The 17,104-nt window shown below is 40.9% G+C and overlaps 1 protein-coding gene across 1 annotated transcript in view; it reads left to right on the forward strand.

The window, feature by feature from the left end:
* Positions 1-17,104, forward strand: part of TMTC1 (transmembrane O-mannosyltransferase targeting cadherins 1) — a gene marked incomplete at its 3' end in the record, with an annotated part of 271,008 nt that overhangs the window by 40,491 nt on the left and 213,413 nt on the right. Inside the window, exon 5 of the mRNA XM_079715105.1 lies at positions 723-929. Within this exon, the coding sequence (XP_079571231.1) occupies positions 723-929 (207 nt within the window). The remainder of the gene's footprint in view (positions 1-722; positions 930-17,104) is intronic.

Raw genomic sequence — 17,104 nt, forward strand, 5'->3', positions numbered from 1 at the left:
GGGGCATAACCACAGAAGTGTTGCTGGGGCCACAGATGGAAACATGTTCATGGTGTTGATCCCACTGTGAACTGTGATTTCACTTGTTCACTGTGAGCAAGAGACATTGCTTTTGAAATGACTGGAGTGCAGCAGTGGATGAGAATCCCCTTTGTTCCACATTCTCCCCATCACTTGGTCGTATCAGACTTTAAAATTTTTGCCCAGCTGGTGATTATGAATTATATCATCTCAGAAGATTCATGAAGGAAAATGTGAGAACACATTGGGGTGGATCAGCTGTGAACAACATTTCACAAGATCATAATAATGTAAATCCAGAATATCACTTCAACTGAGTTAGGAGAATTCAAATTATATTTATCATGAGAGAAATATATGTGGAAGATGAGAAGAGAAGAGGGTGGTTGTGAATGTGCATGTGTGTGTGTGTGTGTGTGTGTGTGTGTGTGTGTGTATTGGTGACCACATAAAAGGGACTGAGTCCTCATCTTCTATGGTAGCAAGTCAATAAGGCAAGTTCTAAAATTAGAAATAATATTATAATTTAATCTTATTTTTAAAATATTGGGATGAATACCAGAAACAGAAGAGCTAAAAGACTTGTGGACGATTGCTTCCATGGAACAGGGCTTGGCTATGGGACAAGGGATTGCTGTTCCTTGTTGCAGGTCTTGTCATTCTGTCTGACTTTGTTTCCCCTCCATTCCACGCACAATTAGGAGCAACGGGGTCGTCCATCAGCGGAGCCCACAGCGGCCGGGCAGCTCCCCGCCCACTGCACCGCCAGCGCACCCTCTCCGGGAGAACGGGAAGCAGCAGCGGTTCCCTCACAAAGGAGCTTGGGGTGGCTGCCACACTCCATTGCCACCTGAACCCAAGAGCAGTGGATTCCCTGTGTCTCCTCGAGCTGTGTGGTCCTTGATGAGGTACTGGGCTCTGCTCCTTGACCTTGCGTGTTTTCACCATCCGGCGTCACCTGTTGCAGGGGGATCGCTGGAGAACTGAAGCACCGAGTGGGCTCTTTGTGACACCCGCCCACACTCGTTTCCCTCCTTCTTTCTTTTTCCTTCCCCGTCTCCCTTCCTCCTGCCTCCTTCCTTCTCTTCTTCTTTCCCTTCCTTCTTTATATTAGATCAGATGAGAAAGGAGTAGCTGGAAGAAGCAAGTAGAAGCCCTGCTGTCTGCTGTTACTTGGAAGGAGGGGGTGAGGCTCTGAAGCCTCCATTAAGAAGTGCAGACATATTGCTGCTTCCCTGATGGAAGAGCCCTGGGCATCAGAGAGCAGGCCCCTCGGTTTTCTGGGGGAGGAGAGCTCTACCTTCTGCTGCTTTGTCTCTCCCTGCTCTGGGTGTGTGATAGGAATTTATTACAGCACAAGCATGGGAGGAAGCCCAGGGGACACTGCCCCTCAGAAATGTTTTGAAGGGTACAGGAAAATCTTTTTTTTTTTTTAAACATCTTTATTGGAGGACAATTGCTTTAAAATGTATGTTAGTTTCTGCTTTATAACAAAGTGAATCAGCTATACGTATACATATGTCCCCATATCTCCTCCCTCTTGCATCTCTCTCCCACCCTCCCTATCCCACCCCTCTAAGTGGTCACAAAGCACCGAGCTGATCTCCCAGGGTACAGGAAAAACTTTAAAGCACAGGATTTTCCCTGTTTTTTTGAATCTTTTGACCTAGCCATGAAAATTAACATAGATTGATCAGAACTCATTAAATTAGCTTGCCTCTAAAATAGCTGAAGCCATGGGCAAGTCAGAATTTAATAAAGATGGAAATTTGACTCATACTATTAGCAGTTAAACAGCAGATTGCTATTCTTATTCTTCTGTGCAGTCCCAGAAAACTCCCTCTTTTCTGGGTCTTTGTTTCCGATTATTCCTATGGAAACCTGTGTTTTGGATCATGCTCCATTTATTCATTCATCAACAAAGATCTATTGAGTGTCTACCACGTGCCTGGCATGTTCCAGGCACCAGGGATGTCCTGGTGAATAAGGAAGACAGGGTCCTTGTGCCTGTGTAGCTTCTCTTCCAGTAGAGGAGGACACACACTAAATAACCAACAAAGAATGAACAGTGTGGTGGAGAGTGGTGGGTGGGCCTGGCTGGAGCAACTTCATGTTGGTTGGTCAGGGAAGGCCCACAGAATCCTCATGGATGAGTGGAGGAGCTGGCCCTGCACAGATCTGGGCACAGGGTTCCAGACTTGGGGAAACGAGCAAGTGGGGCTTGGAAGGGGCGAGCTCAGGGAGTGGGCAGGCCCAGATGGGGAAGGGTGTGTTGGCCGTGGAAGTGAGCTTGGATTTTATTCTGAGTGGAAAGGGGAGACTTTGTGGAGGGTTCTGTTTGTTATTGTTGTTGTTGTTTGTTTAATGTGGAGGAAAATGGTTATATTAAGAATGTTCAGGGCTTCCCTGGTGGCGCAGTGGTTGAGAGTCCTCCTGCCGATGCAGGGGACGCGGGTTCGTGCCCCGGTCTGGGAAGATCCCACATGCCGCGGAGCGGCTGGGCCCATGAGCCATGGCCGCTGAGCCTGCGCGTCTGGAGCCTGTGCTCTGCAATGGGAGAGGCCACAACAGTGAGAGGCCCGCGTACGGAAAAAAAAAAAAAAGAAGAATGTTCACTCAGGCTTCTTGTAGTGGATGATTAAAGGTAAGAGTAAAGCAGGGAGACTTTCATACAGACTGAGGGGAAAAGAAAGGGTCTTGGCCGAGGCTGACAGAGACTGAGGTGGAGGGATATGGTGGATTTGGGATAAGTTTTGGATATACATGTAACAAGACTTGCTGATGTTTAGGGTGAAGGGGTGAGGGAAAGGCAGGAAACAAAGATGTTTGCGTTTCTGGCTTCAATAGTTGGGTGCGTGGTGGTCTCAGTTACTGAGATGGAAAGGCTAGAGGAAAAATCAGTTTGGGAAAGGATAAAATCACAGTGATGCTTGAAATTCCTGAACAAGAAAGCAGAGAGGTAAAGAGTCAAAACCTTGAGGACATCTTGACTTTTTCTGTAACACGGCATGAAGGAAAAGAAGACAGAATATTTGGGGAAATTGTAAATTTTTTTAAGGAAGGCAGAGGAGGAGAAAAAACAAGAATTAATCGCGCATTATAGAATTTCAAGGAAGGACAAAAGTCAGGCTGCAGTGTGACTGAGTTCCATCAGGGCAGGGACCATGTCGGCTTTTGATCACATTTGTATCCCCAGGTCTTTTCATAGTGTCTGGCTCAGAGTAGTTGCTCAAATATTTGTGAAATGAATAAATGAATGAGTAGGTGGTAAGAAAGTATTGGAATTAAGCATAAATAGAATATTTTCAGTAAATTTGGTAATGAAGGAATGGGGCAAAGGATGTTAACTCTAGGGCTGTTAGGGTTTTGTTTTCATTTTTATTTTAAATTGAATGGGTGTGTGTATGTAGGTAGGTAACTTGTAGAGAGTAGAGATGGAAAGTGCAGGAGCAGAAAGGAATAAGATGAAGTGTGAATACCAGTGGTGCACTGGTAAATGCTCAATAACTGGCTCTCCAGAGAAAGTAAATCCTGACTGGTGTTGGCCAGTTTCCATGTAAATACTCTTACCATGGCTGATTTGTTTTGTTTTGTTTTGTTTTGTTTTTTTTGCGGTACGCGGGCCTCTTACCGTTGTGGCCTCTCCCGTTGCAGAGCACAGGCTCCGGACGTGCAGGCTCAGTGGCCATGGCTCACGGGCCCAGCCGCTCCGCGGCATGTGGGATCTTCCCGGACCGGGACACGAGCCCGTGTCCCCTGCATCAGTAGGCGGACTCTCAACCACTGCACCACCAGGGAAGCCACCATGGCTGATTTGAAGCTACAAATGTGACATTGCTGAACGTGGAGTTGGGAGAGGTGTGCCATAGCTCACCATCATGAAGCGTTTCCACTGCTCAATGGACAATAGACGTAGTAACCTCAAGAGCATAGATAACAGTAAAATGAAGGAAGCTAATTAGGGAGTGATGAGCCTTGAGTACTTATTACCTTTGTTTTTAGCATGATTTAAGTTTATATAATTTATTTTAAGATATATATTATATATTAATATAAATATATACAATATATTTACATACATATGATTTATTATAGTTATATAATTTAATTTTCAACAATGGCTGTATTTAATAACTGGCCTGCAAAATTTCTGAAAATTTAATAGTCATCTCTAGCAAGCCAGTGTGAGTCAGCTCCAGCACTCCAGTGAAGAAGGTCTTTCAGGAGGGGAAGAAAACTTTCTATCTGTGATCCATCCGCTATGTACCAGGAGGTGGGCTGGCATTTCCCATGCAGCCATCACAACTTTCATTTAGGGTAAATCTTAGAGTTTGCATTATCAGGTGGAAATGGAAGAAGTTAAATGGTCATTTAAAACATTTGCCTAGTTAGTAAGTGGTAACATCAGGATTGGAACTCAGGCTGTTTGACCCCTAATCCTTTGCTTTTGCCTGTTTGTTATGCTCTGAAGTCCAGCTTCCCGGGTGAGGACTTGGCTTTGGGAAGGAGGCAGGACACTTGTTTCATGCTCTATGGAGCTGGCCTCCCTGTTGAACTCTCGGGGGTAGAAGATTCTTGCAGCTATCCTTGGGTCAACAAATGAGGCACCTTCTGACTTGCTTCGATATAGGGTGTTGGTGCTAATACATTGAATTAAATGACATGCTTTTGTTTTTTTTAAACTCTGAGCACCAGCCTGTTTTAGAAAGAATTATGCCTGGAGAGCAGTACATAGGACAACTGGAACTGGGTTGGGGTCTTAGTAAGTTAACATGTTTGTGGGCAAGAAAGACCATTATCCTTCCTTGGAGAGGAAAGTTGTCATGTATTTTCCTTCTTTGGAAAGGAAAGGTGTCATATATTTGACTATAAATTTGATTAGTATAAAAATTATTTTTAAAAACTGTGTGTGTCCTTTTGTCAGAAGGTGATCAGGTAAAGAAAAGTTCAAAGAGGCAATGTTATCTTAGTTCTGAAGGTCTCTGCAGACAGTGTTTAAATCATGGCTCCTTCACTTACTTGATCCTAGACAAGTTATTTTATCTCTGTGAGCCTCAGTTTTCTCATCTCCAAAAGGCGGAACTAATCATGACACCTTACTCTCAGATTGCTTGTCAGGACTCAGAGCTATAGCCTGCATAATAAACATGTAAATAGGTGCCTGGTACACAGTGGCTATTCAGTGTGGCAACCCACAGCATCATTAGTAGTAGCTTAGTATTATGAATATTATTATTCCTGTGTGAGTTTTTAAACACCAGGATGTATCCTGAAACTGGTGAACCTGCAGTATGCAGGCAAGGGATGAGTTTGTGTGAGATTTTTTTTTTTTTCCTTGAACTTCGAAACTATTTGCTAGTATGTATTTACACTGCATGCATGGCATTAGGCTGTCAAAAAACTGGACTAAATACTATCAGGTAAAACATTTTCTGTAGTTACCAAACACAGGAGAATTCCAAAATCCTACTGCAAGTCATTTATTTAGTTTCCTGTTTTTCTGTGTGACTTAGTGATTGGCTTATGGGTAGCAAGTGCAATGAAGAACCTAGGACTTAGGGTGTACACTCTGGAATCAGATGAAATCTCAGTTGATACCACCTTTTACTCAGTTGTTCCATGTGCAATGAGAAATGTTTTGTATGTAAACCTTCCTTCTCCCTACCCTCTTCATTATATCCGGTTCATTCACACATGGACACATTTTCCCTTTCACCTTAGAAAACTCAGTGAATTCTACCTGAACTCTTATCCTTGTAACTCGTACCTATATCTGTAACTATATGTAGTCATTTTTCATATATAGACTTGATTGATTTAACATTTAAATGACAGTGATTATGACTGGTGTTGAAGACAGTTCTTGGCTCAATAAATTCTTGCTCTTTTCCTCTTCTCTTGCTCTGCAGCATCTGTCATGAGTCATTCATTTGTCAGTATTTACTGAATGCCTCCTATGTGCCAAGTAATGTTTTAGGTGCTGGGAATATATGGCAGTGAAGTAAACAGAGCTCTGCCCTCATGGAACTTAGCTGGATGATGATCATGATATTTTTACTTAAAATGGGCTCGTTTCCTACCTTTGTGGGTAAGACAGCGGTTATATTTTTCACGTCAGTGTGTCTTAAAAGTTTTTCTTGTATACCTTGCACGGAGGCATGCAAATCAAGAAACTAAGACAGGTTTAGGATTAGAGAACAGGTTGGGACTAAAGTGAAACTGTTAGATAATTAAGTTAAATTCAGAGGACTTAAGGAAGCATATAAATATTTTGACCTTCACTGGTGGAATGAGTCACTGATCTTTCAAGTGTCGTTTTAATGCTTTACTTCTGTAGACCTTGCATTGTATTCTTTTTCCCTAAAGTAAGAAATGCTTTGTAGATTCCTCTGAGTAGGGCAAATGTGTTTCAGATCATTATTAACAGCCTCATGTAAGCTTTGAAAGAAGCTTAGTAAGTTAGTGAAATGAGATTTTCAGGTGACAGGAAAATATCTGTGTTGAAAGCTTGAATTACTGATGAATATAATTGGGTTATTCCCCCACCATTTTACACACCTTTCTGGTTGACTGATCTCAGATGGGCTGTTTTCAATCTCACTCAGTTACTGCTTTAAAAAAATGAAATGACCAAATGAAAGAGGGGTGGAGTAAACTAAGAGATCTGCACAGAAAATATCTCCAACAGTTAAAAGTGAAGTTTGTGGGTTCATAGTAATAAATCCCCTCCCCTACTTTAAAATCTCTTAATGTAAGTGTAAAGCTCAGTGATGAATCCACCTTAAGAGCACAAACCACCCTCTGGAAGTAGGTATGGACTAAGACCTTACTTTAAAGAGACTTTGCAAATTCTTTCATTGCTGCGGATCATTTTTCCTCATTTCCATTGCTTTGTTTAAGGATGAGCTGGGCCACATTTTGCTATGGAATTCTCTCTCGTCTTCAATGGTGTAAATACTTCAGTCTTCAGATGTAGTTCTTAGGTGGCTGCAGCCAGATCACTATGACTTATTTTGGCACATGATGGTGGTGGACCCAAGAAAGCAGTAACTCTCAGGCTGTATTTTATAAAGACAACTGACCAAACCTACTAGCATAATTATTGTTAAAGTTATTTCTTATTAAACAACTTTAAAACTGTTTACACCCATGATTCTATCATTTGGACCCAATATCCAAAGGGTATCCTCTCTTGTTACCTTTGGTCCATACATGCCTGAGCTTTTTCATAGCTTGTCAATTTCTTTTTAATATACTGAACTGACCATAGCTTTTACTAAGACCCTGTAGTGCCTCCTGGTGTGACTGAAATGCAGACTTGCTTAGTGGCTGGGAAGGCACTGGAGAAGGGAGGTGGGTGATTGCTGCAGGCATTTGTCCTCCTATGGAGGACACATTTTCCTGGGAAGGGTGAACAAATGCTGCTGTTTTGCTATAGGAAGGATGAAAATAGTGGGAAATTTATTTTTAAAAACTTAAATAAAAAAGTAATTTTCCAAAAGAACTGTCAGTTACTGAATGTTAGTGTTATCAGACTTCTTAATTTTGAACGGTGTTTATTGGGATAGCATCATTAATCTGCCTTTAACGTTCTTTGGTGGGTTGATTTACCCAAGATGGGCTCTCAAGTTCTTTTAAAGTAGCTTTTCTTAAACATGGAACTTACCAGAGAGGTATTCTCTTCTGTGGATGGAGAATTAAAAGAGAGTTTTTTCTGTCACTATTTCCTAACCATTAGTTGAGAGTGATGTTATTCTGTCTGAACCAGACGCAGAGTATATGGTAAAGCAGGTATTTGATGAGTTTGCCTGAAAGCTTACTGAAATCTGCTTTGCTTCTTGAACTGAACTCAGCACTAAAATGGATCATTTCAGTAAAGTGTTTCTTGGCTTCATTCAGAACTTAGCACTAAAAGCCTCTTCCAAATAAATCACATGCTAAGGAGCAAAATTCCTTTTAATTTATGGATAGCAGTTGGTAGAGTTCCTAACTGCTGACAGCCCCCCTGGTTCATTCTGCTTAATCTTGACTGCGTACCGATTCTTGGCAATATTCTATCCCCTGTGAATTTCAGTCAGTGGATGATAAGTTCTTTCCTTTCTCAGTGTAGAGCTATCAAGCTTAGGCATCTGCTTTCCAATTGGATTCATGGGGACATATGTTGAAAGAGAAAACTCTCAGAATGTAGGCATTTCTGGTTGGCATTCAATTTTGTCACTGCCACAGTAGGCTCTTAGAAGAGGATGCCAGGCCTCATGGTTTTCTATCAGCTCATCAGTCACCATATGGATACTCAACCTCTGTCCTGTGCAGGTTAGAGCCTGGGTGACTTCAAGGACACCAAACATCTTTCCCTTCTTTTGCAGAACACAGGTAGGGCCCTTAGGGTGTTGTAGGGAGTGTGCTGCCAATTTCTTTGCTCTTTTAGTTAAAGCTGCTGTCATCCAGCTAAATTTTTTTTTTAATTTATCTTTTTTAATGTAGCCTGCTGAGAGGTTGTGGAGTGATTACAGTAAAAGCATTATCAGTTCATCTTAACATTGTAAACACTTAGGGTATACATAAATAATTCTTTCATGGGAACATTATTCTACACTAGGCAATAGATCATGATGGTTTCAGATAATTCGGTGGGATTTCCAGTTTGTTGCTCTGAAAATTGTCTGCCACATGTTTTGAACTGCTGCTATGTTTTCTAGATTAAATGTGTCAATGTTAAAAATGTAGATGTTTGGGCTTCCCTGGTGGCGCAGTGGTTGAGAGTCCGCCTGCCGATGCAGGGGACACGGGTTCGTGCCCCGGTCCGGGAAGGTCCCACATGCCGTGGAGCGGCTGGGCCAGTGGGCCATGGCTGCTGAGCCTGCGCGTCCGGAGCCTGTGCTCCGCAACGGGAGAGGCCACAACAGTGAGAGGCCCTTGTACCGCAAAAAAAAAAAAAAAAAAAAAAAAAAAGTAAATGTTTGAAAAAATACAGAAAAGGTGCTCTATGAGCTTATTGTGAGGAATAAATGAGTGAATACATGAAAAGAGCTTAACATGGCTATTAGTTGTGGCTTTTCATAAATGGTAGGGCTAGGACTAACCTTTCCCTAGCAGCATGCTTATTTTATGCCAAAGACAGTGTGGAAGAATTACTGTTTAGAAATCTTTTTTTTTTGCGATATGCGGGCCTCTCACTGTTGTGGCCTCTCCCGTTGCGGAGCACAGGCTCCGGACGCGCAGGCTCAGCGGCCATGGCTCACGGGCCCAGCCGCTCCGTGGCATGTGGGATCTTCCCAGGCCGGGGCACGAACCTGCGTCCCCTGCATCGGCAGGCGGACTCTCAACCACTGCGCCACCAGGGAAGCCCTAGAAATCTTTTTATAGTGGTCACTTTTCCTTTGCTGTATTTATGAAAGTGGTATAGTCTTGATTTAATTTGTTTATGATATTTACTTATTTTCTCTCTTTTTATGAGCTTACAGTATTTTAGAGGAAAATGACTGTAAAAGAAAGAAACATTCTTGTAGCAAAGATGGATTTCATCGACATTTAGCAGGAAAACAGAATGTCTGTGTTAACACTTCTTTTTTTTATATAAATTTATTTATTTTATTCATTTATTTTTGGCTGCATTGGGTCTTCGTTGCTGCACACGGGCTTTCTCTAGTTGCAGCGAGAGGGGGCTACTCTTTGTTGTGGTGCGAGGGCTTCTCATCGCAGTGGCTTCTCTTGTTGCAGAGCATGGGCTCTAGGCATGCGGGCTTTAGTAGTTGTAGCACGCGGGCTCAGTAGTTGTGGTTTGTGGGCTGTAGTGTGCAGGCTCAGTAGTTGTGGCACACGGGCTTAGTTGCTCCGCGGCATGTGGGATCTGCCTGGACCAGGGCTCGAACCCGTGTCCCCTGCAGGATTCTTAACCACTGTGCTACCAGGGAAGCCCCAACACTTATTCTTACCTGATGGATACCATCCTCATTATAAGTTGCATGTGTAAAGTTATTCTTAGTTGCTGAGACTAACAGTGGACTTTTTTTAATTAAAATTTTTTGATGTATTTAGAATTACTATTGAATAAAGCATCACTTTCATAAACAAACCATTAGGTTGAAAATCAAATAATAAACACAATTTACTAGTTTTTTAGATTGATGACCTTATAGCCATATAGGAAGATGTGTTTCATGTTGTAGATTTATGAATTATTAATGCTATTCACATTATTCAAACCATGATCTTTACTACTTTATATATAATCTAGAAAATACATGTTAATTTTGAAATCACCCTAAGCAGCAATCTCCATGAGGAGCCTGGCATTAAAGATTTGCTTTTAACGATTTAACCTCCAAAAGTATTGGTAAAGGGAACATAGTATGGGTTTTTAGGGGATGAAGGCAATTAATTATATCATAATTCAGAAAAAAAAAAAACAACCACATGCAAACAACCAGCCAGAGTTGGACGGAGGGAAGGAATAATGTTTGTGTCTTATGTTAAGAGCTAGACATGCCCTCAGTTCTTAATGAATAACCAGCCAATGTGTTTCAGTTTTCAAGTGGTAGAGCTTCTATTTCCTGACAGTTAAGTCTTTATCATAGATTTCTTTTTGTACTTTACCTTTGGTTCCCTTAAGTAATTTTTCTTTGTGAGAGGAGTATCACTTTGTGAAAGGAATTATGATCCATACTGCATTTATGATGAAAAAATTTGATTTAAAAGGTTGTTTATTTAATTATAAAACTGTACTTTTAGTTTTCATGTGGAGTCAGGGAGAGACTGTACATGTATCCTCAATACAGGTTGTTTCTTTCTTCTTTAAATATTTTAATTTAAAAAATTTTAAGTTGAAGTATAGTTGATTTACAATGTTGTGTTAGTTTCAGGTGTACAGAAAAGTGATTCAGTTATACATACATATATATCTATTTTTTTCAGATTCTTTTCCCTTGTAGGCTATTACAAAATATTAAGTATAGTTCCCTATTCTATACAGTAGGTCCTTTTTGGTTATCTATTTTATATATAGTAGTTTGTATCTGTTAATCCCAAACTCCTAATTTATCCCTCCCCACCCCTTTCCCCTTTGGTAACCATAAGCTTTTTTTCTATGTCTATGGGTCTATTTCTGTTATGTATATAAAGTTCATTTGTCTCTTTTTTTTTTAGATTACACATGTAAGCAATGTCATATGATATTTGTCTTTCTCTGCCTGGCTTACTTCACTTAGTATGATAACTTCTACATCCATTCATGTTGCTGCAAATGGCAATATTTCTTTCTTTTTTATGGCTGTGTAATATTCCATTGTATAAATCTATTACATCTTCTTTAACCATTCATCTGTCAATGGATGAATTGCTTCCCTGTCTTGGCTATTGTAAATAGTGCTGCAGTGAACACTGGGGTGCATGTATCTTTTCAAATTATGGTTTTCTCCAGATACATGCCCAGGAGTGGGGTTGCAGGATCATATAGTAGCTCTATTTTCAGTTTTTAAGGAACCTCCTTACTGTTCTCCATAGTGGCTGTACCAATTTACATTCCCACCAACACTGTACGAGTGTTCTTTGTTTCTCTCTTCCTTATGGCACATAATTTATAGCCACAATGGATCGTTGAACCATTATGATAAGTCAAGATTGGGTACCAATCTTCAGATATTTTTAAGCAGAAAATACATGTGTGATATTATCAATAGTTGACGACTGAGTACATGTCTTGAACAATAAAACTTGTATCATTGTCCTCATTGCTGTTTTTGAAAAATCTGAACATTGTAGAATTGCTAAATTCTTTGAAAGAGAAGAGCTGTTTCCCAGGTTGGGCTGGACGTAAAGAAACGCATGGTTAGTGTAAGGAGCCATGGCCTGGTTGGGGGGAAATTGAGTTCTACTCTGATTCTGATTTGCTCTGTTCCTTGGGCCAGTTATTTTACTTCCCTGGATGTTTGTTTTTCTTATCTGTGAAACGACACAAGTGAGACAGGTGGTCTCAGGTCATTTGGCACTCTCTCTGACTATTTGACCAAACTCTTATGAAACGATGCTGTCACTTTTCCTTTTCTCTTTTAGTCACTGCACTCCATTGGTGTGCATGTAGCTCGAAGTTGTATGAGAGTCAGAGGCTGACCCTGAAGTGAGATACGATAATGGGCCAGCGTCGTGAGTGACTCAGCAGACTGTGGAGGAGATTTCGCTAGTGTGCATTTGGCTATTTTTCTTTTCCTTTTCCATCTTGAATTCTTGACTGCTTAAGTCTTTGGAACTTAAGTCAAGTGTATTGATGAGAAATATCAATAGTAAAAAAGGTTATAGTTTACACATATTTTGCCCTCAACCATCATAGAGGTCATCAAAGCTGTGCATTTGCAAACTGATACCTGTTGACTCTTCAGAGACAGTTTGTTGATTCATTTGATTAATAAACATTTATTAAACACTATATACAGATGTCATAGGGATCATTTGCTCACGAAGAACAAATTTTTTTTTTTTTTTGCGGTACGCGGGCCTCTCACTGTTGCGGCCTCTCCCGTTGTGGAGCACAGGCTCCGGACGCGCAGGCTCAGCGGCCATGGCTCACGGGCCCAGCCGCTCCGTGGCATGTGGGATCTTCCCGGACCAGGGCACGAACCCATGTCCCCTGCATCGGCAGGCGGACTCTCAACCACTGCGCCACCAGGGAAGCCCAAAGAACAAAATTTTTAAAGAACTTGTTTAAGAAAATTGACGTTTTCATTAGAAAACTGGACTCTAATGGCACCCCAGTCTGGGTATTGAACCTGATTTCTGGACACAGGAACTGGCAAATGCAAAACATTTCTTTTTTACATTTTGGAGGGTTCATGGTCTCTCTTTTGCTTTTTAAAATCCTTGTTGTTGTCCTTTCCTCCTCTTCTTAAAGACTGACTTTTCTTAATTTGGTGAGTGCAGGGCTGCCTCAGTCCTAGCTTCATGTAGCCTTTCAGTTCAATTCTCTGTTAAAGATGGACTGGAATTAATGTGTTCTGACTCCAGATTCTCAAAAACAGAGACTCTGATTGGGCCAGCATGGATAAGTTTACACCCCAGTGGGGAAGTCATACAGAGAAAAAGATAATCTTACTGAGGGTGGCAGGTGTGATGATCGATGTGTGTACCCTGAATTATGGGATTCACAGGATAGGATACCTTAGCCAGCCTGGGAGGTTTGGGATAAACTGAGTCTTAACAGCTGAGAAGATGAACTAAAGGGAGGGAGGGCTGTCTTCCATGCATAAAGCACAGCAGGAGGGAGGACACAGAGGCCTGTACCTGCGAAGTGTGAGTATGTATGTGTGTGTGTGTGTGTGTGTAACTACAGGCAGCACAGGACATGAGTAGTAGAGACAAGGCTAGGAAGGTAGGCAGGAGCCCCATCATGGAGGAACTTGGGAGAGATGCCAAGGGCCTGACTCCTGTAAGGGGGACAACAAGTGCAAAGCAGGCTCATCTCTTTTTTTAGATTTATAGGTAAGAAAACTCTGATCATAAAGCCAGATGGCACATCTTATTAAAGAGTGAAGATTTAAAAATTCAAACCACTTGATATTAATTATTACCCTTTTGAGAATAAAAAAGCAGTAGTTCTGGGTTTTCACCGTAAATGAATCCTGCATATTTGTGAAAGCTCAGCATCTTCTCTTTGTCTTTTAAGATTGTATCATATAAAATTTTCTTTACACATTTTTGTAATTTTGGTAGAATTCTCATATTTAAGAAAAATGGATAGGCGACTTAAGAGTACGTTTGCCCATGATAGGGTGAAGCTATGGTATTTACCCACACCTTAGTTGATTTAAGCCTTTTCCATTTATGATTTTCCTCCAAAGAACAGAAATTAATAGAAACTTCACGGAGGTACTAATCCCTTTCTTTTATACATTCAGTATGGTAAGGTTATAATTTTGACTTTATAATCAGTTTCTGATTAAAATCATCTCTTCTTCTTATGTGTATTATGCCCAGGCAGTTATATTTTGTATTGGTGCAGATAATTGCTTTTCTACTTGGCAGAGAAAATGAGCAGATGCAAGATAAGTATCTTTTTCTGGCATGATCGATTGGAAGCTCTGCCACCTAATGTTGACTGCATTTTCAGAAGTGATGTAGCAAGCACAGCTCAGCATCAGACTACAGCTGTTAGCTGTCAAGAATTCACTTTGGCAGAGGTAAATTCTGACCAAGTCTGTATGTCAGACTCTTAGTCTCAGAGCTTGAATGTAAGAAACAGAGTTTAGTTTTCACATAAGGAAAATAGTGTGCTAACTCGAAGCCCTCTGTGGATGCAGTTTTCTCCAAAAGTGATTCTAGAGTTTCCTTCCTTGTTTCACCTTTAATAATGATGGAACAATGGCATGCTCAGGGTGCATATATCCTAGAGTTACAAATAGTGGATTTACATCCACGATTTCTATTTTAGTAGCAGTATGAACTTGGATTATGTGATTGCCATATGTATAAAATAGGGATAATTAGTAACAATTATGATAAATGGCAGGAAGTGTGAAAAGAGTTTAGCACCGAACCAGGCACAACACAAGCACCCAATTGCACTTATAGATGGTGTGCTGATGTGAAGATGTCCAGTCTTTCTCCAGTTGGGCCTGGGGGAGATAAGCTGTCTGTCTCAATGTCTTGAGAGTTTGGCTTAATTATTCATTACCTCTTTCCCACTGAGAGGAACAGGGAGCCAATATGGAATGCCTATTACAAGCCAGGAGATAAACCTGGATCAACCTGATAAACCTGAACTGTCACTGTGTCCTTGGGAATTACGTCTTCTCACCACATTTCATATGTGAAAGGCAAGGCTCAAGGGAGCTTGCATAATTTGCACAGCATTGTACAACTATTAAGTAGAAGATGTAGAATTGAATCCACACGCATCTGATTCTACTGTATAGGCTGCCCCAGGCTGGAGAGGTCAAGCCCTTTACAATGTTTCCTTCAAGGATTTATAAGAAACTTCTAGAAAGGACTCTTCTGGGGAAAGCAGAAGTGTCCTGGGAGCGTTAATCTGCTTCTCTTTTCTCTGTATCTCCTGGAGCCAGAGTGACTTTATCCCATTTTGCATGTTGGGTGCTGATGCTCTGCTTGGCTCTCATCCATGTCATCAACACCCTGGAAATAAGGGAGTTTTTCTGTTTAGAGCACCCAGCTCAGCACTCTTTATGTGGCCATTCTTCACCTTAACATGAAATGCTGGGTGGGATGTGTCACATTTCATCTGTAAGCAGACATTAAATACCATCAAAAGCTCTCTAAAGTGACAGTGAGCTAGTGGTTCAGTGGTAGATGCAATCCTGGGCCCTTGATTATTGTATCTGCAGAGTTTTCTGTTGGATAGTTGTGCTGCTCTGCAGTGAAACTTCTTTATGTATGAGATTATGAAAGAAGGACTGTGTGTGTGTGTGTGTGTGTGTGTGTGAGGTAGTATTGCATTATGGACTTTTTAAAAAAATAAATTTATTTATTTTTGGCAGCGTCCGGTCTTCGTTGCTGCACGCGGGCTTTCTCTAGTTGCAGCAAGTGGGGTTTGCTCTTTGTTGCGGTGCGCGGGCTTCTCATTATGGTGGCTTCTCTTGTTGCAGAACATGGGCTCTAGGCACGCAGGCTGCTTCAGTAGTTGTGGCACGTGGGCTCAGTAGTCGTGGCACGTGGGCTCAGTAATCATGGCTCGCAGGCTCTAGAGCGCAGGCTCAGTGGTTGTGACACATGGGCTTAGTTGCTCTGTGGCATGTGGGATCTTCCTGGACCAGGACTCAAACCTGTGTCCCCTGCATTGGCAGGCAGATTCTTAACCACTGTGCCACCAGGGATGTCCCCATTATGGACTTTTGATTGGGACTTTTCAAAGTTAATGAGTAGCTGTGAAAGCATGGTGGTACACTAGTAAGTCATTATATGTATTTTTTTAATTTTCAACTTTATTTTTAGAGCAGTTTTAAGTTCACAGCAAAGTTGAAAGTAAGATACAGAGATTTCTCATTTACCCCCTGCCTCCATACATATATAGTCTCCCCTATTATCAATATCACTCACCAGAATGGTTCCTTTGTTGCCAAGGATGAGCCTACATTGACACATTGTATCACTCACAGTCATAGTTTATGTCAGGTTCATTCTTGGTGTTGTAAATTCTGTGAGTTTGAATAAATGTATAATGACATGTATCCATCATTATAATATCATACACAGTATTTTCAGTGCCCTAAAAATCCTCTGTGCTCCACCTATTAATTCTTCTCCCCCCCCACCCAGCCCCTGGCAATCATTCATCTTTTTATTGTCTCTATAGTTTTACCTTTTCTAGAATGTCATATAGTTGGAATCGTATAGCATGTAGCCTTTTCAGATTAGCTTCTTTCACTTAGTAATATGCATTTAAGTTTGCTCCATTTTTTTCATGGTTTTATAGCTCATTTCTTTTTAGTGCTGAATGCTATTCTGTTGTCTGGATATACCACAGTTTATTTATCCATTCACCTACTTGGCTGCTTTCAAGTTTTGGCAGTTATGAATAAAGCTGCTGTAATATCTGTGTGCAGGTTTTTGTGTGGACATAAGTTTTTAACTCCTTTGGATGAATACCAAGGAATTCAATTGGTGGATCATATGGTAAGATCATGTTTAGTTTTGTAAGAAGTCACCAAACTGTTTTCCAAAGTGGCTGTACCATTTTGCATTACCTCTAGCAATGAATGAGAATTCCTGTTGCTCCACAACCTCCATCAGCATTTGGTGTTGTCAGTGTTTTGAATTTTGGCCATTGTAATAGGTGGTATCTCACTGTTGTTTTTATTTTCATATTCCTCATAACATATGTTGTGGAGCATCTTTTCATAAGCTTATCTGACATTTGTGTATATTTTTTTGGTGAGGTCTCTGTTAAGGTCTTTGACCAATTTTTAAATTGGGTCATTTTCTAATTGTTGAGTTTTAAGAGTTCTTTGTATATTTGGGGTAACAGTCTTCTATCAGGTACATCTTTTGCAGATATTTTTCTTCTGGTCTGTGGCTTGACATCATTTTTCACAGGGCAGAAGTTTTTAATTTTAATGAAGTCCAGTTCATCTATTATTTC

The sequence above is a fragment of the Hyperoodon ampullatus genome (genome assembly GCF_949752795.1).
Source record: "Hyperoodon ampullatus genome assembly, chromosome: 11".
Taxonomy (NCBI): Eukaryota; Metazoa; Chordata; class Mammalia; order Artiodactyla; family Ziphiidae; genus Hyperoodon; species Hyperoodon ampullatus.